The sequence below is a fragment of the Cheilinus undulatus genome, linkage group 5 (assembly GCF_018320785.1).
Source record: "Cheilinus undulatus linkage group 5, ASM1832078v1, whole genome shotgun sequence".
In the NCBI taxonomy this organism is placed as follows: Eukaryota; Metazoa; Chordata; class Actinopteri; order Labriformes; family Labridae; genus Cheilinus; species Cheilinus undulatus.
Window position 1 is genome coordinate 40,559,866 of NC_054869.1, and position 24,859 is coordinate 40,584,724.

At 39.9% G+C, this 24,859-nt stretch overlaps 1 protein-coding gene across 1 annotated transcript; it reads right to left on the reverse strand.

Annotated features, from left to right (window-relative positions):
• Positions 1-7,559: 7,559 nt before the first annotated feature.
• Positions 7,560-24,070, reverse strand: fem1c (fem-1 homolog c). The gene is made up of 6 exons (XM_041787787.1): positions 22,728-24,070; positions 14,224-14,393; positions 13,918-14,106; positions 13,022-13,533; positions 12,464-12,640; positions 7,560-9,503 (listed from the first exon to the last, which is right to left on the reverse strand). Exons 1-6 carry the CDS (start codon positions 23,269-23,271, stop codon positions 9,239-9,241), a joined length of 1,857 nt encoding a protein of 618 aa, XP_041643721.1. The 5' UTR covers positions 23,272-24,070; the 3' UTR covers positions 7,560-9,238.
• Between the last annotated feature and the right edge of the window lie 789 nt (positions 24,071-24,859).

Consider the following 24,859-nt stretch of genomic DNA (forward strand, 5'->3'; position numbering starts at 1 on the left):
CAGGTATTCAGAGATGGAGGAGCACACTTAATGTAGGACAGCTCTCCAACAGGGCATTATTCATCCCTAAATATAGACAAGGCAGAAGTAGGCTGAGCTGACAGCGCTGCCAAAAGGCCATGAAAATGCCATGATATGAAGCCTTGTGTACACCGAGTGAGGACTGTGTGAAATATTGCTTTATTTATGGCATGCATACATACATTTAACCCTCACATTGTCCTTTTTAAAGATTTATTTTGAGGCTTTTCAGCCTTTAATCTGATAGAAAAGACCTGGTGAAAAGAGAGTGGGGAATGGTATGGGGGAAAGGAGCCACAGGTCAGATTTGAACCCAGGCCATCTGCTTTAAGGACAACAGCCTCCAAACATGTGGTGCATAACCGCTCAGCAGCCTTACTTTCTCTAAACTCAAACCAATCCATAGAAATATTTAAAAAGACTGAGAATGCACACTGGGATAACAAAAGACAAAAGTCTGTCAAAGCACTGTTGATAAACCAAATTGAAAATATTTCTGACATGGCCTAAACACCTCTTGCAGTATTAACTAATCATCCATCCATGCATGCATCCATCTTTCTGTTCATCTTTCCATCTATCAATCCATTTATCCAACCATCCATCCATCCTTCCATCCATCCATCCATTCATCCATCCATCCCTTCACTATTTGCACTGCTATGTTTGCTCATTAACAAATACCTATGGTGAGCAAGATAAATTTCTGCCATGGCCAGCTGGGTCTTCATAAATAAATTAAATATCCTGTAAGTTCCTGCACTAGTTTTTTTCTCAGTTGAGCTTTGATTACCAGATTTCCTTGATAAATATTTACACATCTTTTTGTAGGAATAAGTTATTTTGCTGCCTGATGCTACTGTGTTTGCAAATGTGTTGAAAATAAATATGAAATATCACATTGTAGTATTCAGACCCTCTGCAACAACATTTGAAATTTCTCTGGATTGTTGCTGAGATGTTTCTCCACCTTCATTGGAGCCCACCTGCAGTTAAGTAAATTGATAGGACATGATCTATAGAAGGCCTCACAGCTGAAAATGCATATAAGAGTAAAAAACAGCCATGAGCCAGGAAACTGCCTGCAGAGCTAAGAGACAGGATAGTTGACAGGTACAGACCTGGGGAAGGCTACAAAAACATTTCTGTTGCACTGAAGGTTCCCAGCAGTGCTGTCCATGATTCTCAAGTGGGAGAAGTCTGGCACAACCAGTACTCTTTCAGGAGCTGGTTACCAGGACAAACTGAGCAACTGGGGAGGTTAAGAAAATGGGCAAATGTCAATGTCCAATCTAACCAATGTCAAGTGGCTAAGGAGATTGAAGGCTTACATTTCATTGACACGGTTTCATGTTTTATCTTCATTTTTATAAAAGTTTTAACTTTTCATGCAGAATGAGAAGAACATGCAGCTTGTTTTGTATTTTGCAGCAAAGACTACTGCACTATGCATGAGAATGTATGGTTTTACCCTTTACCACATAAAGAGCATGACCATCTTTAGGGTCCTGATAAGAAGTCCATCTTTCTCAAAGTCAAGCCACTCTGAAAGGTAATTTAATGGCTAATATCACGGCTGGGACTTCATGGGCAACCCTCTGACTCACTCCACCCCCTCCCTGCTGAGCTGACTGGGGATTTTTCTAGAAAATCTGGCTGTTATGCTCACAGCCTTCCCACGTACACACCTTCATGTGGCACAGGGCTCATTTCAGCTGCACTCCTCTCTCTCAGCACCTCTTCTTATCTCTCCCTCATTATGTCTACATGCCGTTCAGACACAGGGCTGACAGCGCTGTTAGCCTCCATTTCAAGTGTTAAGTGGGGCTGCTCCACATGAACGCTTACATGTTTTACACTTTTTTATGTCAGGCCTCGACTTGTTCGCAGACCCAGAAACTCCTACACCGTATGCTTCACAATTACCGTCAAAGGGTGATGTTAAAATTCCTGTGGAAATCTAGGTTGACTGAGAGGTGGGAATATAAGAATAGCTCTAGAGATGTGGGTGAAAGTCAGATTGATTTTCCAGCTGATGAAACTCACAGGAAGATGCAACTCTTAACACAAAGTGTAAAGGAATAACCATGCATCCTTTTCCACATCTCAACAGTGCTATTTATGGCAGGTAGTCCTGGGTGTGGTTGACATAAAGCAAAGCAGCACAGTTCAATGACACCTCCCAGAGTTGCCCTGCAGGTAAACCACTCCCTAAGCATCCTGTTTGCACTTTCTTATTTTGTCTTTTCAAAATGTTGTGTTTTGCTCTGTTAATGAGACACAACTCATCAACCCCACCTGCTATGCTCTACCACAGCTACCCAGTTCAGACACGTTCACCTACAGCGATCGTGACTCATTAAGAAATTCCCACTCTCTGCTTTGCAAGAGATCCTGGCAGTGATTCATCAGAAGAGCTTTAACTTTCTGAGTTTTCTACTGTTGCTGTTCATGGAGGAAACAGGTGGTGAGAATCTCACTGTGAAAAAGAAGGGGGCGGAAAAATCACCTTATCATCTCTGCGTTTAAATTTGTTGGTGCTGAAGACAACACATTGTGATGTTTATATTATGTAATTGGTGCATAATGAAGACTGAAACCAACACCTTTTTTTGCACAAGAGAAAACTCGTGGAGTTGTTAGGTAATATTTCTTTTATTTTCATAACCTTTATTACCAAATTTAAAAAACCACAGAAAACTGAAGGAGAAACCTGGCTTAATGTTCCCTGAAGAACAGGGCTAATTGTTGGCAGTTTTAAAATCCTGTGATAACAGAACCAAACTTTGAGACTCAGTCCCATTTCAGATTTTACCCTGACCCTTTGTTTTCCAGTACCCCCTCACCCCTAGAGCAGACTTTAAAGGGATAATGGTGAAATCTTTCCTACAAGATGAGGCGACCCTTCCTGACCCTCATGAGTCATCAGCAGTCTTAAAAAGCATTTACGTAAGCCAGCGAAACAACATTCCCAGATGTTTCCAACATGCCAGTCATATCAAAATGACTGCCAGGTCAACAAATAACAATGACATGTTCTGTTTCATTTTAAGATCATTTGTTGTATATTTTAGGCATGTTTAAGTTAAGAATGGATTTATGGCCAGTGGAGTCTTTTTTTTTTTTTTCATTTTTTTTTTTTTGCTTTGTTTTCTCTTTCTCTTCTCTTTTTCTTCAACTCTTTGCTCTTTCTGCATCGCCCTCTTTTCCTTTAGCTCATTCTTTTCTCCGTGTACATTTCCTTCTTCTCTCTTTCTGTATGTCCCTCTTTTCTATTTTGGCATCTACTTTCTTCTTTATTCTACATCTACCTTTTCTCACTTTCTGCATTATCCTCTAATTTCTTACTTCAGTTCCATCTTTTCTCTTTCTGCATCTCCCTCTTTTCTTTTTCTTCATATTTTTTCTTTATTATGCATCTACATCTTTACATTTCCCTCCTTTTTTTCTGCATACCTTCGTTTCTATTTCTGCTTCTACCTTTTTCTCCCTCTTTCTTCGTCCCCATCTTCTCCCTTTCTGCAGCTCCATCTTCTTTTTCTTTACCTTCCCTTTTCCTATTTCTACATTTCCCTCTTCTCTCTTTCTGTAAGTCCCTCTTTTCTGTTTCTGCATCTACTTTTCTCTTTATTCTGCATCTACCTCTTCTTTCTTACTGCAATACCATCTTCTCTCTTTCTGTATATCCCTTTATTCTATTTCTCCAACTTTTTTTTATCCTGTATCTTCTTCTTCTATCTTTCTACATTTACTTCTTTTTTTCTGTATTTTTCCCTTTTCAGTTTCTGCTCCTACCTTGTATTTCTCTCTCTTCCGGCATCTCCTCTTTATTTCATCTTCCTCTTCATTCTTTTTGCATGTCTTTCCTCTCTGTTTCTGTATCTCCCTCCTTTTTAATTCTTCATCCACCACATCTCCCTTTCTGCATCTCCCTCTACACCCTTTCTTGTCTCTCTCTTTATTCTTTACCCCCCTTTTCTCTTTCTACATGTCCCTCTTTTCTTTATCTGTATCTCTCCTTTCTCAGTTTCTTCATCTACCTCTTATCTCCTTCTTTCTGCATCTCCCTCTTTTCTTTTTCTGCAGCCGCTTTTTTCTTTATTCCGCATCTACCTCGTCTCTCTTTCTGCATTTGCTTATTTTTCCCTGTTCTCTTTTTCTGCATCTCCCCCTTTTCTATTTCTGCTTCTTCTTCTGTCTCTTTCTGCATCTGTCTTCTACCCTTCTGTCTCTCCCTCTACTCTCTAATACTCTGTCTTCATACATGAAATATCAAAGGGTATGGTCTAGACCTGACCTCCTTCATAAACTGTCTTTAGATAATGTTGGTTATGAATTGGCACTACACAAATAAAGACTGATTGAGTGAATGAAGTAGTATTTTTCCATCCAAAATGTTCCATTTTGAGCATGATGAAGTGTTTGATTTCTGATCCAACCTAAGTCTTAGCTTTGCTGTAATGTTGGAGCTATGTATCAAAAGTATTATTTTGGAATTCTTTTTTTAGATCTTGGTTTAGAATTGAAAAAGGCTTCATAATAGTCAGTGTTAGAAGGCTCAAGTCGAGTTATATTGGAGAAAACAGATCTATGAAATTATCACTGGCCTTTACAAGGAACCTTTTCACCTCTAGGGTCTGCAGTCAGATTTAACAAGAGCACATAAATCCTCTATCAGCTCCTGTGCCAGACTCTGTGATGCCTACGCTGAATAACAAAGCTGGGAACCATTTTTTATTGCTTGTACTGTGACCAAAGGCAAAAATATTTGTGAGTTCCTATCACTGAGGGGGTAAATAATGTCAGTCTCTCAAAGGAAAAACAGTCCTACTTCTCCGTAGAGCACCCAGCCTGCCACTGTTATTTTTCTTATTGCTGGAAGCCATGAGTGCTGAGCAAACAAGCCATATATCAGCGTGTTTTTATTTGGGACAGTTCTTGGAAGCAACTGGATGCACAACATGGTCGACCCCGGCAGCAGTGTCAAAGGTTTCTCTGGACACATTCCAGCCTGTGGGGTCCTCTGAGTGCCCGATCCCAGCTCAAGTAACCGGAATGAGGCGATCATGCAAGGACTGTGAGGTAAAAGCAGCCAGAGCATGGACAAGAACTTTCTGGAAACCTTATGAAGTACATTTGAAAAGGAATCTATTTGAAGTAGGTAGAGAAGTTGAAACTGTGCTGTCAATTTAATCTGATTGTCAATTATTATGAAATTCCATTAGTTGGAAAAGTTCTTAATATCAGTTTTTTAAATGTTATTCCCCTGGCCTCTTCACTCCTTTATGAAGGTGGATTAGTGCATACAGCGTGGTGACAAAACTAGAAAATCAAGGATGTCATTCTGGGCAAAGATGTGTCATCTTTATCTGATGTTGCATAACTTAAAGCTCCTGTGAGATTTTCAGATGGCTATGAAACTCACTGTAAGTAATACTGGTGCCTTATGACATAGAAATGCAAGCCAGAACATCCGGAAAAAGACTGATTATTTCTGTATTGCAACTCTTAATGCCTTTTTCTTACATTTCCAACAGGAAATTAGATTTTATCACAGGTGATAGATTTGGCTGTTAAAGAAATGGATTCAGTTAAAAAGAAAAGCACCCCCCTTACATGTTCAACACAAGATTAACATAGATAAGGAATACTGCTTTGACTATAGAGGGCGCCAGATGTGTCAGAAACAGAATTCCAGGCAGAAGCTTTAAAGGGGACGTATTTTACCCTTTAAAACAAGTTTATATTGTTTTCAGAGGTCCCCGAAACATGCCTGTGAAGTTTGCTGCTGAAAAACATTCTAGTATAGGATTTTTGCATGTCTAAAAACCCCTCTGTTTCAGCCCTTCTCAGAACGAGCCGTTTCTGTGTCCGTGGCTTTAAATGGTATTTAGCTGTCTGAATCCACCCCTGACCACACCCCTCTCAGGAAATGGATGCAGCACTCCTGATGTTACAAACACTTATCCAAAATTGACTGACTGGGATTTGAACCATCACTCTCCCAGACTGTAGTCACCAGGGTAACCCACTGAGCGATCCAGCATCCCAGCTGGTAGCTGAGAGGATCAGTAGAGGAGGACGGAACTTTCCTTCAAGCAGGGGAGGGCCGACCAAACCTGGGGGCGGGTGCTTACTCCCCATGTGACATCAATAGGGAAAATCTGAGAAGCTTGTTTCAGCACACATTTTCTGAAAGGTGGAGAAAGAGAGGGTGGAGGTAATGGGTTTTTCTGGTACTTGAGGGGATTGTGGACAGGCCAGGGGCACATATTTGTGTTAGAAAAGCCTGAAAAAGTGATTTTTGCATAATATGTCCCCTTTACAAATTGCTTGTAGCAACCTCTAATAAAAGATCTTTGTACTACACTTTGCTTATATACATTTTGGTAAACGCTGAATTTGTGACCATACCACCATATTCCCCTTTAAAGGAACAGATGGATTGATAGATTTTTGCAAATTTACAGGTGCATCTAAAACAAAGTAGAATATCATGTAGAAGTTCATTTTTCCCATGATTTACTTCAGAAAACTTAATTTCCATATATATTAAAGATTAATCTCATACAAAGTGAAACATTTCTAGACTTTTGTCTTAATCTTGATGATTACGACTTCCAGCTCTTAAAAATAAAAAATCTACCATCTCAAAATAATAGAATATTGTGGAAAAGTCTGATTTGCAAAGGAGTCCTGAGCCTTCATTCACTCATCCTGGTTCAGTACACACAACCACAATCACAAGAAAGACTGCTGACTTTACCGTTACTCAGAAGACAATCATTGACACCCTCCACAAGGAGGGTAAGCCACAGAAGGTCACTGCTGAAAGAGCAGGTCCCAAAGTCTGGAGGAAGATCTGAGAGGCACAGAATCCTTCAGTGCTTGAAGTCCAGTGTTTTCAGTTTCCACAGTCAGTATTGGTTCAGGGTGCCAAGCCATCTGCTGCTGTTGGTCCACTGTGCTTTATCAGGTTCAGAGTTGACACTGTCAGGCATCTACTCGGAGATTTTAGATTCTTCCATCTGCTGAAGTTTCATGGATATTCTCCTTTTTCAGCAGGACTTTGCACCTGCCCACTGTGAAGCCAAAACCACCAGAAACTGGTTTGCTGACCATGGTATTACAGTGTTTGATTGAATCTCTGGGGAAATGTCAAGAGGAAGATGAGAGACACCAGACTCAATAATACAGATGAGCTGAAACTTCTGTGCAAGACTTTGTATTGACTGGGGGAAACTCATGCAACAAACATTCTTGTGCAAATTCGAAAAGCTAATGTGTCATGAATAGTTGCTGGGGCATACAAGGTAGGTTTTCTGTATGTACTTGAAACCTCGATATTTTTTCCCCATCTCCCCAGACTCCCTTTCTTCAGACCCTTCTCTTTCAAATGTCTAATATCCAACAAATAAGAACCAGACTATAGAAACCTTAAAAAAGCCAAATGAAGTTATCCTTTCATTCCTTACAAGGCTAAAATTTGCAGCATTAAAATTGAGAAACAAGGAAAAAAAGACATTCTGACAAGAAGACAAGTGCAACATGGGTTTATTGTCAAACTGGTTATTAAGACATGAAATTAATTAATGCCATATCAAATCTTAAACTCCGCTGTAGTAAAGTGCAGATTCAAATCAAGTTGCCCTGGGAGTCCTCATACATTTTCTATGTCTGGTTTTGAACTGTCAGATTTGATAAACTGCAATATGAAATCCTACAAATTATGAAAAGCCCTTTTTTCAACCCACACATCTAAAGCTAATGTGCAAACAAATTCACAAAGCTGTACTATTGTCGATGTTGAGGCATCCTCCCACTCATCTGTCTTCACTTCTCATAGAAATGGACGACAGTTGCACAAAATGATCAAATGAAAGGTTTTCTGCAGTGATTAGTTGCTTGATATGCTGCTGCTGCACATGCACAGTGGGCCGACGATGGTAGCCTACCCAGATTTTTCTTTTTGATCATGATTACTTAAAGATGAAGTTTAAAGGTCGGCCTTGTATGAATGTTAAGAGGTCACTTCTGTGTACAAGCCAGCACACTCTCAGGCTGCTGTAGACAGTTTGTTTGGCTGTTGTGGTTTCTTGTGGCAGTCATGTGCATTATGGAATCTCCATGAGTGCCACTTCAACCAAACTCTTGTCCTCAATCAGCTGTGTAAGCTCCAAAAAACAAACAAAAATGCATCCATGAAACACATTCACTCAGACAAATACAAACATACACAGTCGCTCCAATTCATGCACTCGTCTTACATCAATCAGTACAATGGTTTTGCATCCTCTTTGTCTTCCTTGTGAGAAGGAAAAGGGTACAGAGGAAACGGCAGCAATGAGGTAAACACAAAAAACTCATGAGAGATATTGCACAGACGAGTGCCGGCATAGAATACAACAGTCTCTCTTTCCAACAGCCTAGCCTGTGCATAGGAAGAATAAAGCACTTATGGTGTTCGCAGACATTAAACCCTTCTCGTAAAGCTTTGATAACAAAATGAGTCGAGGCTCCACACCACTTGGCAGATCCGGATTTGCATGAGCGTAACTAAAAGTATTGAAAAGGAAAAAAATAACAAAAAAAAACAAAAACACAGGAGTAACCTAATGAGAACCGAGTAAGGGTCCATGACTGTTGGCAACAGTGATGGGAAAAAGAAAAAAACAACCTGAAGTCCCAGCATATGTAGAAACACCTCAGTCCTTGCTTTCAGAAGACAGAAGCAGGCAAAGTTGAGGCCGGGTTGGAGCCAGCATGGAGAAAAATCTCTCAAGTTTCAATCAATAAATAGCATAGTGGAATATGCAAAAAAAAAAAATCTATTTTTTATAAAGCAAAATTATGTAAACCTCTCGCTCAGTTCATCCAGAGATACAACTGTGTTTGTCCATGTTGCAATTCTCTCCTGATACATCTCCCACAGATCGGCTGTGAACAGTCAGAGCTGTGGCTCCAGGAGAGAAAAAACAGAGGAACAAAGTGTAAACTTGCTCCTTCTTTAACTTCAATCGATTTCAGTTTATTTTCATTGAATGAGGGCATTTTGTTTGAATTGTAATCTCCAAATGGTTTGAATATGCAAAACTAACCCACAAAATTGTCTTTCAGCTCCTCCAACACCTCGTGGGTCAGGTGTTAAACTCTAGCACTCCTCAATCCACTCCATGTAATCACACCCCCGCCCTTCCTCTTTCTATCCATCCGATCATTATCTGTGGAGCAATACAAAGGCCTCCAGTTTCTCTGGGATGTTTCCCCGGTAGTCGAGGCTGTGCTTGATGATGGCCCTGGCGGCTAGGCACTGCAGCGTGGTGTGGTTGATGGGCTGGATGATGTTCCTGGACAGCTCCTTCTCATCCAGGAGGTCGCAGGCTGTTTGTTGGAAGGCGTTAGTGCTGTCAAAGTGAGTCCCGCATGAAATCAGCAGGTTCATGATGTCAGGGTGACCGTTGGATGCAGCTATGTGAAGAGGACTGGAGGGAAAGATAATGGACAGGCATAAGGACTTGCTATGAAACATTTGGTACAAAGTTTTACAGCAAACACCAAATTCAGCACAGCTAGAACTCTGACAGCTATAGACCCAGAAAGACCTGCACAATAAAACCAAATTTTATTGATTTAGGTCTGAATTTTTTTGTTTTCTTGCAAACAAGCACCACTTTCTTACATTGCATGCTTAATTGTATACTTCTCAAATCATTTTCACGTGTTAGCTTTGTCCCTTCTTTATGTTTTGTCAAGGCCTGTAGTCAACCATAGAAAAACAAACAAAAAAACACCCAAACACTGATCAGTTGATTGGTCCTTCAGGTAATACAGAGAAATCTTCACTTTATCTAAAAATCAGTTTAATCAAGCTCCTCATTTAACTGCCTGTTGCAGTCTAAAAGTTCCTTAAAAATTAACATAAGTTTTATAAAACATAATTATTTCTCAACTTATTATGTTGTACTAAAATAACAGCTGACCCCGTGATGAAGAGCGTCACCCTGCCTTTAATCTTGTAAAAAAGTCAGCTGGTCGTGACTGAATGACCAGAAGAGATTGTTTTTCTCTCTTCTATTCTCTGTATGTAACAGACATGTAATTTTAATGAGAGGATAAAGGGACTTCATACAAAGTATTTGCTAACGGGTGAATTAAACAGGCTACAGGAGTTGAGGCTTTGATGGAGGACAATGTTAACACACTCAGTGCCACTTGGATACAAACATCCTGCATCTTTATATCGAGTTTAAGATGCGTTGTTTCTGAGTTATCTACAGCGTAAACGCAATAAAACCATCACAATATAAAAGGTTCTGTGTCACTTTATGTCCCTCTACCTGTATTTCCTCTCCTCTCCATCTGTCAATCAGTCAGCTGTGTGCTCCCATTGTTTCGTTCTTCCAAACACACACATGCACATGACCAACCGACAAGCAGGATCTTGGTTGGGTGAGAGCAAATTTACCAACCAAACAACTAGAATGTGTCAGCTCTAGTTTTGTCACTTTTTTGCATTTTGAGGTCTCAGCTGTGCTGTTTTTCATTCAATAAATCAGTATGGTGGATTTTTTCTTTTTAGCAATTTATTATTGAGGAATTGATGGTGGTTCCTCAGGCTCAATCATTTGAGAACCATGACTCTAAAGAATTTCATTACATGTTGACACAAACAAGGAGCAGTCAAGAAGTTGTGAAGGAAAAAACTGTATTTTCAACTCAAAGCGGCCGTGAACAGAGAGAGAGAGAGAAGGCACAGCGTTGGAAATAAGAAGTTATTTTCTGATTGTTTGAGTGCAGTTACACTCTAGAGGACTTCTAAACACATTCACACAAATGTGAACGAGGTGTTTTGTTTTAGAGCTGCTGAATTAAGACACTTCTTTCTGCATGCTTGCAACTCTGTTCCACTGCCCACTGATGAATGGTTTATTCAGCAGTCATAAAATACATCAAAGTATGTCTCTTTTGACCTGACACGCCAGATGGATTTGTTTCACACACGCATCTGGAAAACCACTAATACACAGCGTATGGGAAAGGGCAGAGCCTGAAAAAAAAACTTAGGAGGGTGACTGGATGAACATTCTGTCTGTCACATCTTTACAGGCCAATCAGAGCAACAAAACACGTGGCGCTGTCACTGCTACCGAGGAATAAACTCCATATAGAACTGCATAATGTGAACCATGGCCACTATAGACATGTCAGTTTTTGAAAAGAAACCAACTCAATGCTGTTCTTTGTTCTTCTTTTAATGAAGAAATGTCGTCAAGTCCTGATAAAACTGGTGCTTTAGCAGCATCCATGCTAATCTCTTCCGCCATAACAGCACCGGCTTCTTTTTGCTGCTTGCTTACGTCACGACTCCGCCGCCCCCGAAAGTACTGCCACTCGATGCTGATTGGTCCTGTCACTTTCTAACCGGGCCCAAATGGTTCAGATGGGAGCTTTGCAAGATGGATTCACCAGTGAGAAACACAGAAACAGGTGTATCTATCTGATTTGCAAGGTTTTGGCTCCTTAGCATCTCATTAAAATGCACAAGACAGACAATTATTTCAAGGTATTTTGTATCCAATTCTAGGTATTTATTGTTCAGTGATCACCAGTTAATAAAGTTAGGCTATATGTTCTAAAATTACATGAATATACACCGTTTGGCTCCAGGTAAACTGTTGATTCAGTACAGCAAAATGAAGTTAAAAACAACTCAACATGCTGAAAAAAAGTCTGTATTGTCTATTTCTTAAGTTGTTTGGACCCATGGTTCTCAACGTGGGGGTCCCCAGTTTCTGGTGCCTTTATTTTAGGGATGAAGGGCTGAAAAGTTTGAGATCCCCTGGTTTAGACAACCAGCCAGAGTGCACTGACTTCACCGTAACCAATGACGTTGATAAAGAGAGAATATGCAGGGGTTTTGTTTTGTTCTGCCAACTATTGGTTGGTGTGTGGCTGTAATAATCATCAATCAAGGTTTTTTTTTGGGGGGGTGGGGGGGACTACAGGCCTATTACTATTATTGTGCATCACCTTTATTTCCTTTCCGCTTCAAGTTCAACATAATTAAACTATGATGTAAAGCCTATAGAAACTCACTGTGTTTGTCTGGAAAACTTGTATTTTTTCCACATTCTAATATATCACAACCAAGTCATAAAAGCTGTTGGTAGCGTGACTTGAAAAAGCAATGGGGAAGTTCTAGTGGAAAAGTCTAAAACTTCTGTAACAGTCAGCAATTAGTTCAGGATGTAATTTGCTAGGAGATCAAACAAGATACAGGAAAAGATCTCTAGATTCTGTGAACACTTTCATGCCCAAACGTTTTCATCATCCTCTTGCCTCCAGAACACTATCCTGAGCGCTGTCTTCTTTGTTATTTCTCATTAACATAATTATTCATTATCAGTCCCAGTTAAAAGAGAGAGCAGCTTATCATACAGACCTGTTGTCATCTTCATCCCGGCTGTTCACATCCGCCCCACACTCGAGAAGGATGGAGGCGACTGTGAGGGAAGGGAACTTGCAGACTGGATAGCGACCCACACAGGTAGTGTTGCGGTCAACAGCCAGGTGAAGCGGGCTGTAGCCGTTCTTACCACATGGCTGGAGCTTCAAAAATCTGAAGAGAGAGGTCAGCTTTTAGACAACAGTTGTGACAGTGAACTACAAACATTACTAACAGCACTATACAAGAAACTATATCCCCATGGACCATGAGAAATTCAGGTTGATTGATTCTATATATCAGAGCTGAAATGTGTTTTCCCACTTAGACTGACATCCTGCTGTTTGCTGAAAGAGGGGGCTGTAAAAATGCTTTTGTAACATGACTGGCAGAGCGTGAAAAGACATTTTCTGAAATGAGGTCAGAGAAAATAAGTGCCACAAAAGACGCTCATTTTTCTTTAACCTACCAGTTTAAGATGTCTCTTTACATTTCAAGGATTACAGAGGAAACTGGCTAAATTGTTGCCAGTTTAAGTGAATTACGAAAACCCACCTATAGATAGTTTCCTTCTTGAAATGATCCTGTTCTGCAGTACATGGCACCTTCTCTAAAAGACAAATAAGGTGCAGGATGATTGACAGGGCCTTGCTAAGCTGCGCAGGGTCAGGAGGCATGGGTCCGTTTTGTTTAACTGCCCGCTCAATCTCCAACACACTCTTGGAAAGGATTCCCATCAAGTCCTCAAATGACACCGATGTCCCCAGCAGCCCCTTGGCCCTGTCCTGCAGCATGAAGGAGAAGAGCTCAGCGAACGACAGCAGGCTGGAGGCAGTCATGGGGCTCAGGGGGTCCAAGTTACTCTGCTGCATGTCTAGCGCATACTTCCACAGGTTGATACAGCGCTCAAAATTCCCAGAGTCAGCATAGACAGCACCTCGGTAACGGATGTAGTAAGACGTGTCTGGGTGCTGGGGGCCCAGGATTCTCTCACGGATAAGGAGTGCCTGCATACGCATCTCGTCCGGGTCGGATATCAGCCCGTCTAACTCCTCACTGTTTGTTACCTAAGAGAGAGGGTTACAAGGGTCAACATATGGACATGTAATGTCACGCCTCTTAGACACCATTCCTTTAAGTCCAATCCACTTTATTTCTACAGCATATTTCAAAAACATTAACAGCCTAATAATGGACTGCTGCAGAAGCTTCTTTGTGTTATAGTGAAACTACTCAGCAGCTTCCCTTTATTTCTTGCCATAAATCCTTTATTTTATGTACCACTTTTCCACATGTCTAGTACTAGTTTGTCTCCTTTGCTCTAGACTTAAATGCTTAAAGACGCCATTTACTTTACCAAAATATTACCTATCCAGCATTACAGAACACAATACATAGCAGAATAACACCTCAGAATTGCTCAAGTAAATACAGGACAAACTGGTACTAACCTCCCTGGCATAGTCGTATGCCATGATCAGCTGCTTGGGTTCTGGTTTATGGACGATGTTGTTGCTGTCGATGTACCTGAGGTCCATGGCTCTCTTCCAGTATTTCAAAGCTCCAAGCAGATCTCTCTTCTTATCGACAAACGTCGCTCCCAAGAGCTCCAGAGCATCAATTCGTTCCATGTGGCTTGTCTACAGACAAACATAATTATTATTTTTTTTACATTCAACAGATTCCAAAGATCACAGCAGTATACTCAGACTTATTCATGTAGACACACTCTCTTCATAAGTGACCAGAAGCCTGACCTGATGATGGGTTGTCAGTTCATCTACGATGTTAGTGTGTCCTGTGACGCTCGCAGAGAGCAGGGGTGTCATGCCATAGCCGTCCTGCTCCATAGTTGCTCCAAATTGCAGTAGCATCCTCATAATCTCCAGACTGCCCGACTCTGCACAGTCATGAAGAGCAGTGTTGCCTATGAAGAAATGACATTGGTTACTATAAACCACTGCTGAGATTATTATAAAAAGTTTAGGACAAAGAAATGTCTCTATAGAGAAACAGGCATTCATAGAAAGTGTGTTGATCTAATACAATGTCTAATTCAAGTCTTTTTGGGGCATTCTGCCTTTATTCGATGGAAGAACTTGAGTCAAAGAAAGTAAATATCCAGATGACCTACACTAGACAGCAGAGAAATACATGATTGGCATAGTGGGTTTAAAGCTTGAACATTAAAACTAATTAAAACTAATTAAAACTAATCTGTAATAATCTGTTGTCTCTGTCCAGAGAAGCAGTGTGTGGTGTAGTGCAACTAGAATGGCTAATTGAATGGCCAGCCAATTAGTATTAAGCACATCAGCACTGTGCATCAAATTAAACTATTATACACCACCTACAACCGTCTGCTTGATTAAAACTTTGTTAATTCCACCAGGCGAGGGTCAGTCATCCTCCTCCACTAAAAGCAGCTGTGGTAAGACCCCTCAATTTTTTAACAAGTCCTGCTGGTTAAAAATAGTAACCCAGTGTTGAACTAAAAGGCTGATGTAACATTACATTAAGACGTGTTTAAGGTCAGGTTGGTGAAATGATGACTAGGTGAAGGTAGGGGTGTAGGATAGGACGATCTCAGATCGTGAAGAAACAGAATGTATCGGCTATTTGCTAAACCCATTCTATTGTAGAACCAGCTATTTTATTTCTAGTTCTATGCTCCCTTACCCTCTCTCCTTCTGCTTCCCGACACAGCTGTGATTCACGGCTGGAAATGAAACTGAAACTTAAGACTTAGTCTTTCATAAAATTTCTAACAGACCTATACAAAGCTGTTTCTCTAAACCATCGGTGTGCAGAAAAACATTTATTTGCAAACTTTTTTATGAGCTCAAAAGACAGCATCCTCACTCTGCTGAGGTTCAAACAGGCAAGACAGATGAAACATACTGCGGTCAGCAGAGGAAAGTGTGTCAGAGGCAGATAGAGTTATTTTAACAGTTACAGCCAACATCATGTTGCTTTCAATGGTTTTTCTTGAGTTATTGACAAGCCTTTCCACCCCTCCACATGAGGATTACCTGTCAGGATTAAGTGCAAGTGAAAATTTAGAATATCTGAGACTTATATGGAAGGAGATGGTGATGTCTAAGAGGTCTTGACATCAATCTTTATTAGAAAACATTTCACACAGTATAACCATTGATTTCCATGCTTTTCTTTAGCCGCTGAGACTGCTGTATGATCTTAGCCTGCATCTCACTCCTGTCTCTTTCATTGTGTGTAGTAGACAGGGATGAGTGAGACATGTAGCCTACTTCTACATCTGTGAACAATCGTTTTCCGACCCCTTTATAAATAGAATCCAACACTACGTTAAAATAACATAAAGCAACTACCTAATTGCACAAGTCTCTCAGAAAGTGATCATATTCTGGGTAATGCTCATATTTAGTTATTTGGGCAGTCTATTAATGAGGCAAAAGGAACTCTGTCATATGAAATTGAATATGAACAGGCTACTTGTGCAAAGCTAGGGCTGTATGAATGCTGTTAAAAGTCCACTTCAAAGCAAATTATAGAGTTAAAATGTGCGTGATGAACACTAAAGTGGATCTAAAAATCACAAAATGACACAATCCATAATTTTAAAGTGCTGCAGAAATTGGTCCCTTGCCAGCAATGAAATGGAACATTTCTAAAATATATAATGCATTAAAAAAGAGGCTGTTGCAGAACATGGAAAAAACTTAACAGTATTTTTGCATTTTAAAAACTATATATGGGAAAAATGTTGTTTTTTGTGAGCATTAACTCACATTTTTCTTAAAAATGGTGATAAAATACAGATGGTGATCATAAAACTGTGAAATTATATTTTTTTTGACATTGGCCATCCCTAGGTGAAAGTAAATAAAATGTCATCATGATGTGTTCTAATGTACCTACAGAAGAGGAAAGTAAGGTTTTCAGTTGTTTGAAGGACAAAAGTGTCTTTTAGCAATAGAAAATAAAGGAATAAGTTGCATAATATGACCAACTTAATGTTCTTGGACTTACTGCATTCTATTTTTAAGATGATTTGTACTGTTTAGCCTATTGAAAAAGCATAATATGTAACTTTTTCAGTCTATTTACATTTTTGTTTATTAATTCACTTATATTACCATATATAATGAATCATCACTTGTGTAATTCAGCGGCCCTTGCTGAAGGATACGTGTTGCATTTTAAAAGGTTTTATATTATTCTGTTGAAAATGAGTTATAAGTATGTTGGTGACTGAATAAGGGTGACTTCTGTGCTATTTTTAGCAGGTTACATTACCTACTGCATGAGGTTTCAGCAAAGCTAATTAGACTGAACAACCACTAAATCAGCTGCAACTTTAAAACACAAAATATGATTGTATCAGTTGTGGCATAACAAATGTGATCGGGCTTGCCTCCTAAACACCATTAAGATGAGTCAAAACTTTAACAAGAGGGACGAAGACTTGCAATAGTTGATAAAACTGACAGAAGTTAAAAATAATTCTTATACAGAAGGAAGCAATTGTGACACCTCTGTGACACATGCAAAGAGAATAGCCAGTTGAACCAAAGATAACTGATGAAGGACCAATGGCTTAAGCGGTTCTGAGTGATAAGAAAGCTGCATTTTTTTTTAAAAATCCGTCTTCTCATAGAACTGAATCCAAAACTGTAGTTAAAGAAAACACTTTCTCGAAGATCTAGAGAACTGCAGTAGACTTACAAGTAAAGCTGTTCATCCAGCCCATCGTCCTTTCTCTTGGAATAAATTCAAAATAGCTGCAGATCAGCTGATGCCACAATTACTTTGGTTACCTGTCATCAAGTTATTGAGTTGCACTCACTTCCACCCAGTGATTACCCATTCAAAATGGACTCGTCATGCTTACAGTAAGTGCATGTTGTTCTCAACACCACATAGTTTGATAGAAAATAGAAGCTACTCAGCTCATGCCGTCTTTGGCTCATGTTCCTGTCCCGGCAGCATAAAAGTTTAACACTTCAGCAAACCTGAGCATTTGTTGCGTGATCAAGCATTTTACTAATTGCTCTGTCAAGTAGCAGTCCCCATTCAGGCACTCTGCAATACACTGAGGCAGTATTTAAATGTTTGGCTTCACTTTGTGGGTGTGTCGAATCATATGTGATATTGTGAGATTCTTTGTAGCCCTCAACATTGGAGAGCTCAGTTGAAATCTTTTCATGTGCAATCATGTTCCAATAATACTAACCACTGAAAACATGCCCCATTCAGCTACTTTCAGCCTTAATTAAAGACAAAGTTCCTTATTACTGTATTAGAATAATACAGAGACACAGAAGATCTGTTTATGTACTCTCACAGTAGTGTCCTTTAAATACAGTTAACATATTTTGAGACAACTTGCATCTTTCATAAAGACAGAGCACTGTGGGTGACCCAAGGGTAGTGTCGTGACAAGTAGCTTGAGAAATTATTGGAAAATGTTTGAGAAAGCCTTGTGGTCTATGTGTATCTTTCCTTTCCGTTGGTACAAAATGGGTCACTCAGACCTGGGAATCCAGGTCAATCCACAACAAAAACACAGGAAAAAGAAGGTTCCCAAAGCCAGTACTTCCTGGAGATAAACATGCATGGTCCTGGTCCTGAGGGAACACTCCCTGATTTGATACATGAAGAGAAAAGCCCACACACATTCAAGTAAAAGCCTTTGAAAAGATCAATTTTTAACGCATTTCAAACACTTAATGTCCATCTTACTAGCCTAACCACTCTCACTACCTTGAGGCTAATTCAGGCAGAGGAGAACAAACAGGGTTAGTCTGGGATTAAACATTTATCCTGTGCAGTTTCTGCCAAAACTACACAGATCAGATTTTCTTTTCTCTACAACTCTTAAAAGGAGAATATTGAGAGCAGTAGTGCTGCAGTTTTTGACCCAGCTTTCTGCAGATGGGTAAAGCAGGCTTGGTTAACTTCTTAGTAAAGGGAAACTGTGCTTGAGATTCAGGTGGCAAAAAAGTGAGTTTAAAGTCAAGGTTGTAAAATTAAGACATAAACGTCATTTTTTAAGGTTTTAAAATCAGCTTCTGCAGGAGCTGTCTCTGTCTTTGTTCACTATGAATTTAAGTGATGTGAAGAAAGGGCTGAATTATGCTTGTGCAGGTGATGAAGAATCCACTTAACTTGCAACACAAGTCAACCTAGAAACTTCAAAATCCTTTGGAAAGCCAGGGATTATTCTTAATGCTCACTATGTGCTGCAAATCACGATTTAGGCTTCCTTAAATCCAGGTGAGGAGGGTGCCACAGTAAGAGGTGTTATGCAGAAGAGATCAAATAAACTAACAAATGTTAGTATCTGAAGAGAAGACTGACCACAGCTTTATAGAAGTTTCATCAGCTCTTGTTGTGATGTTATGACTTTTTTCCTTCTACCTCTTTGCTGCACTCCATCAACGTAATATCCATTGTTTCTGGATGTGTGCTGCTTCAAATCTAATATTAAACATCTGCCCCTTCCTGTTGGTTCAGCTGTGAGGGAAAAGGCAACAGATTGAAGAATAGAGGCCAGTAAGAGTGTTTCCACCTCAGTCAACACCCATGAGGTGTAAGGGCTGGATTTTAACACTGGTTTGTGAACAACAGAACACCTGCCTCCTGCTTTTTTGCTGTCTGGAGAACGATGTCAGGACTTCAGCGATATGAAGTGTTTATTAGGCGAGTTCTTACCACAAGAGAAAGGAGTGATAATTATATTAGGCAAGGATGGAGGGAGGAGAAGGCACTGAGAGTGGAAAATCTAATGCAAAAGATAATGACTACTCAAAAGAATATTGTGTATTGTATATTGTGAATATTATGTATATTATGTCTATAGACATCTTGTAAACCTGTCAAGCTATGACATAATGACAACCTATGCAAGCTAATGCAAACCAACAAAACAGCTCTACCATAATTTGGACTTCCACAAAGCTTTCTTTTTGTTGGAATGTTCAGAGGAGTGATTATTCCTCTAGATTCAAAATTGAAGTTGTAGTGGGTGGTGGCGTCCTAAAGTGCATTATACCAAAAGGTATTAGTAATGTTTTGCCCACTCTGTTAACGCACATGAGGGAAGCAAAATATTAACTCAACCATCCAATATAATGCACTCCAGTACAGCATAGACACCTGCTACAGCTTCAATGATAGATAGAAAGTGTAACTATCACCCTTCTGGCTAAGAATTGCAACAAACTAACTTTGGTAGAATCTGGAAGGGCACAGTACACAAGCTTTCACTTTATGAAGAGCCTGACCGTACACAGTCTCACTGACCGCACAGAGGACTGAGATCATCTTTAGAAGAGGGTCAGGAATAGAAACATTATTTTGGTCTCTGAGTGCTTCGTAGATAGTATTTTATTGTTCATCACCAGATGACAATCTTGACTGAAGATATGTACACAATTAACAGCTGCTTTAAAAAGGGTATCTAGAAGCATTATTATTCTGTTATGATTAAATGGAGCTGTTGTAAATTACTAAGCTAAAGTGGGATAATTATGTTACATTACACAGCCTTTCATCTTAATTATTTGGACAGTAATGTATTTTCTTTGTCTCCAAATTAGTTTGCCACAAAGAACATCTATTACATAGAACATAACCCAAGTTAAAATTGCTTGACTAAGATACCTTGATCTGGGGCTATCCAAGTATTTCAATCCATCTATCCATGCTGCTGACAACGTAAGCATATGTTGAGATGCAATTAAAGTTAAGGCAGCCACTCCATGACGGCAGTGCCAACAAACTGGCTGTAGGATTCATCTATATTGAGTGCAAGATGAGAAGAAACTAACTCATTCTCCCCTGATGATCACGCACATACCATTTGCTCAAAGGGCAGGATCAGTTTGAGACAACTGCATAAAGTAGAACTTGACCATTCAATTGGTTTTCTGATAGATGTCAGCATATACATTGGACAAATGGGTATGTTTATGTCTTAGAATGTGTACCGGTAAAAAAACAATTTTACAAGAAATATGTACCGTATTTTCCGGACTATAAGTCGCTCCGTAGTATAAGTCGCATCAGTCAAAAAATGCGTCATGAAGAGGAAAAAACCATATAAGTCACACTGGACTATAAGTTGCATTTATTTAGAAACTGACACACCGTTGTCTGTGCTCTGATAGAGAGGCGGTTGTGTTGCGTGAAGCGGTAACACCAAGAAGGCCGCCTGCAAAGTCATTTATATTCCTCTCCTTGGCAACTACCAGGGCTTGGAGACGTAACTGCACCGTTGACGAGCCTCTCCCGGCAGCACGTTGTTCAAGCACCCATCTGTGTACTCGTTCCTCCAGCTCTGGCCATCTTCCTTACAGCCCGCGATTAGCTTTCTTTGTTTTCTTCATTGCGGTAAAAGTAACCTCTGCTTTTTGCAAGTCCCTCACAAGTTTCTCACTCACTCTAAACTTTCTTTCTGCTGTTCGATTACCGTTTTCGTTCATTTTTTTCAGTGGTACAGGAGCATATAGCATATAGTTGTCACCATGGTTGTCACAAGCCTAGAGCGCCCTCTCACTGCTGTAGACGGTAATGTTTACTCCTTGTGCATGTCAGTCAGTATGAATTAACATTAAAAATATGTTAAATTATATATATTTTGATATATAAGTCGCACCTGACTATAAGTCACAGGACCAGCCAAACTATGAAAAAAAGTGCAACTTATAGTCCGGAAAATACGGTAGAAGAGTGACTTAGGTGTTTAAAAACTTGTTTTAACATGTTTCAATATCAATCAGAGCAAAGTCCTTCTATTACCAATATAGTCATAATGCCTTTTAAAGCATCCACACAAGCTGCTTACTTTAGACATACACTTTTTATGTGGGATATCACTTAAGTACTGCCCTTATAAGTGATTCTGTGGTAAGTTATCTCTTACAAAACAGTAACCTTTCAAAGAACGATGGACACTGGTTTTCATGTATTTTTAAAATGCCTTCAAGGGAGAATTAGATCTGTCAGACACACCCACAGACTCAGTCCAGGCTGACAACTTTCCATTGTGAAACCAGATGTTCATGATGATATACTGAGTCACTGAACATTGCATGACTTGGCAATGTGATAACATGCCATAGCTGTGTATACACTTAGATGCACAATATGTAGGGATTCATAATGAGCTGATATTGTTAACTGATTATGTTTAGCCAAAACCACTATTCCAATGTAGTTCAGACCTGGAACAACAGTCCATAAAACGCATCATTTGAGGTCTGAGGATGAACTAATTAACAAATTTCAGTCCTCAAAACACACTTTAAATGAAGAAAAAAGGACTTCATCTGACATATGTCTGTTGGTCCTGCAAAAAACTACACTAACTTATTTGTTCCTCGGGCAAATATTTACAGTTGATATAAGATAAGATATTCCTTTATTAGTCCCACACGGGCAAATTCCACATAGGAATATCTTTATAGCCAAAACATCAGTTGTAAATTCTGGCAAAAATGTTCATATCTGTCGGTATCAATATTTCACTTTCAAAACTAGTATCTGCCAATACAGATAATGTTGTGCATCACTAGTGATATGTTTGTTACTTGGGATGGGCAATACGTTTAATTTTTAAGATATATTTATAGTTCCAAAAGAGTCATAGGATAAGAAAATTGTTTACATCACTGGGGTGTATGTGGATCTGAAAAACAAAAGATAAATAAAGATGCCAAACCTAACACTCGGTAAAAAAAAAACAAAACAAAACAAAACAAACAAACAAAAAAAAAGATTACAGTAAGAGCCACTTCATAATATGCTTATTGGCACATTATTATCTATTTTAAATGTTTAGTATTAATGAGGAATCATCGTTCTATACATTATATTTTATTTAAGGGGAATTTCTTTTGGTATACAATTTTTTCCAATTTAAGAAATGAGTCAATTTATGCCATTCTCATGCACGTGGGGATATTGTGCAGCTGGCCATTTAAACAAGTGCCTCTGTGACACTTGACCCAAGTGGACTTGACACAGAACTTACTTTGTTTTTGTTATAACTGTATCTCTAGTCAGCTAGAAAAAAACTTATAATTATAATTTTAGTCCATACTGTCCAGCCCTACCTGTGATGAAACTTCTTAAAATCATAATGGCTGTTATGTCCTTTCATAGGAATAGTGATAAACAAATATATAAAGTATCCTACTCTTTCTTCAGTCTAATATATAATATGACTAAAGGAGGTCGCTCGTATAATTTAGCTGTAACGGTGTCAGCAGCTCACCTTTGACACTTTTTCTGTTGACATCTGCTCCTTTCTCCAGCAGGTACTGTGCTATGTCTTTGTGTCCTTTGTAGCAGGAGATCATGAGACACGTGTGACCGTGTCTGTTGGCCACCTCCAGGTCAGCTTTGTGCTCCACCAGGTATTTCACAATGTCTAGGTGTCCGTCAAAGCAGGCTGCCCTAAGAGGCGTCGAGTTGGTCAAGGTGGTGCTGTTAACAGAGGCTCCGTGACCCAGAAGGGACTGGACCACCTTAAGGTGACCCGCTGCTGAGGCTGCCCAGAGAGGGGGGGCTCCCTCAATGGTCTCCCCATCAAAGTTCACAGACCCACCGACCTCCACTGGAGCACTGCAGCACTCCAGCAGATACTCCACTAGGTCCAGGTGTCCGTACCGGGAGGCCATGAGGAGCGGGGTGGCCCCGTTCGTCTTCTCTCCCATCAGCTTGGTCACCTCGTGTCCATCTTTGTTCTCTAACAGTTTCTGGAGCAGACGGAGCTTCCCGTCCCTGGCTGCGTTAAAAACAGCCGTTTTTAAATCCATTTTGGAACGTTAGTTTAAATAAAAAGTAGAAATACCCGTCAAACAAGCGATGAAAGATAACCCGACGTGGACCCGGGGAGCTCGGGACCCTTTGTTTACAACTAGCCCCGAGTTTCTAGCTAGCAATAAACCAACTAATGAAGACTGGCGTTGTTTGAATTTCCACGTTAAATCTTTACGCCTTCACTTTTCTGAAAGAAATGGTTCGCTAGCATGAGATGCGGATCTTGAGCTCTATAAATATCCCAGACGTTTGAGGCGACCCTTGGTCCAGTAATACATTTGTGACCGAGTTAGCAAGGTGGCTAGTCAACTTCCTTGATAAATTAAGCTAACCAACTAGCTCCGCTTAGCTGACACACTTAACAGCTCTTTAACGTTCGTTTAACCGATACCCATCCACTGGCATTTCTTCACCTCCAAGAAGCTCTCCTCCATTAGCTCCGTCTCTTGCGCTTGTCATCGTTTTACAACATACTCCCGACAATATATTTTCTTTCGAGGGGCCGAGTAAAGAAAAAAAAAAAGAAAAAAATTTCAACCCCCACCCGAAACGCTGCGCTGCTGTTAGCTTAGCCTTGGACAACGACGTTTGGGCTTCAAACAATCGGGGATATCCCCAGTCTCCGGGTCGTTTTTCTTTCACACATACACGCTGAGGGACGAACGGGAGACGTTACCCCCAAAGCAGCGGATAATGGTAGTCCATTTAGCCACTCAGCAAGTTGGCACGACGATAATCTCAACGGAGGGGAAGGTAAACAGGGACGTTTATCCACCCACGGCTCAACCGGATGATCACGACTCAGTTTCTGTCAAATCGCATACCCAACGCAGCCTTTTTTCTCGACTAGCGCAAATGATTGACGTGTCTATCGTCCAATCACAGAGCTGGTGGGTTGTTACATTGAAAAACACCTTGAGCGACTGTTGCTTTATGCGTACCTGATACTGTAAAAAAAATCTAATGGCATTTTAAATAAAAGTCAACAAAGCATTAACATTTAAATAACTCGCATGCATCCGCGAAAATCAGAATATTTGTAATACTGTACAGAGGCAGAGGGTAACGCGGAGGCCTAGGATATATCACTCCCTGCAGGCTAAAATAAGAATTACCAAAGGATTAATTCATAAAATGCATACTTTAGTCTGTGTTGATCAATGGTGATCAAAAAGTATACTCCAAGGTTTCAACAAAAAGTTTATTCAGCCACCCAAATAACTTAAATTCCCAAATTGTCCCGGCACGGAATTCGTCCAAACATGACCTATTAGTGCACCAATCTGAAAATGCACCCCTTATGAGAACTGACAATGAGCATATGGTGGGAATAACAAAGGAACTTACTTGTCTCGTTTCTAAATTTATAACTTCCACTTTTAACAATTCTGTTTAGTTGCAACTTTACATGTTAAGATTATTTTGCAGTACTGCTAATAGAATATGAGAAAAAACTGCTAAATTGTTAACAAAAAGCCAGAATTGCTCATTATTTCTATGGAGCTAAAATCTTCCATCCTCATCCTTTAGAAAAATATTTGAATAGTTCAAGAGGAGGGGGAAATTTCATATCACAACTATGAC

Bases quoted from the DNA above. Each gene is read 5' to 3' on its own strand.
- fem1c (XM_041787787.1), bottom strand. From the start codon at position 23,271: ATGGATTTAAAAACGGCTGTTTTTAACGCAGCCAGGGACGGGAAGCTC. The intron at 14,107-14,223 runs GTCAGGCTTCTG...GTTTGTCTGTAG, and splicing joins AACTGACAACCCATCATCAG to ACAAGCCACATGGAACGAAT. The intron at 12,641-13,021 runs GTGGGTTTTCGT...CTCTCTCTTCAG, and splicing joins AAGAAGGAAACTATCTATAG to ATTTTTGAAGCTCCAGCCAT.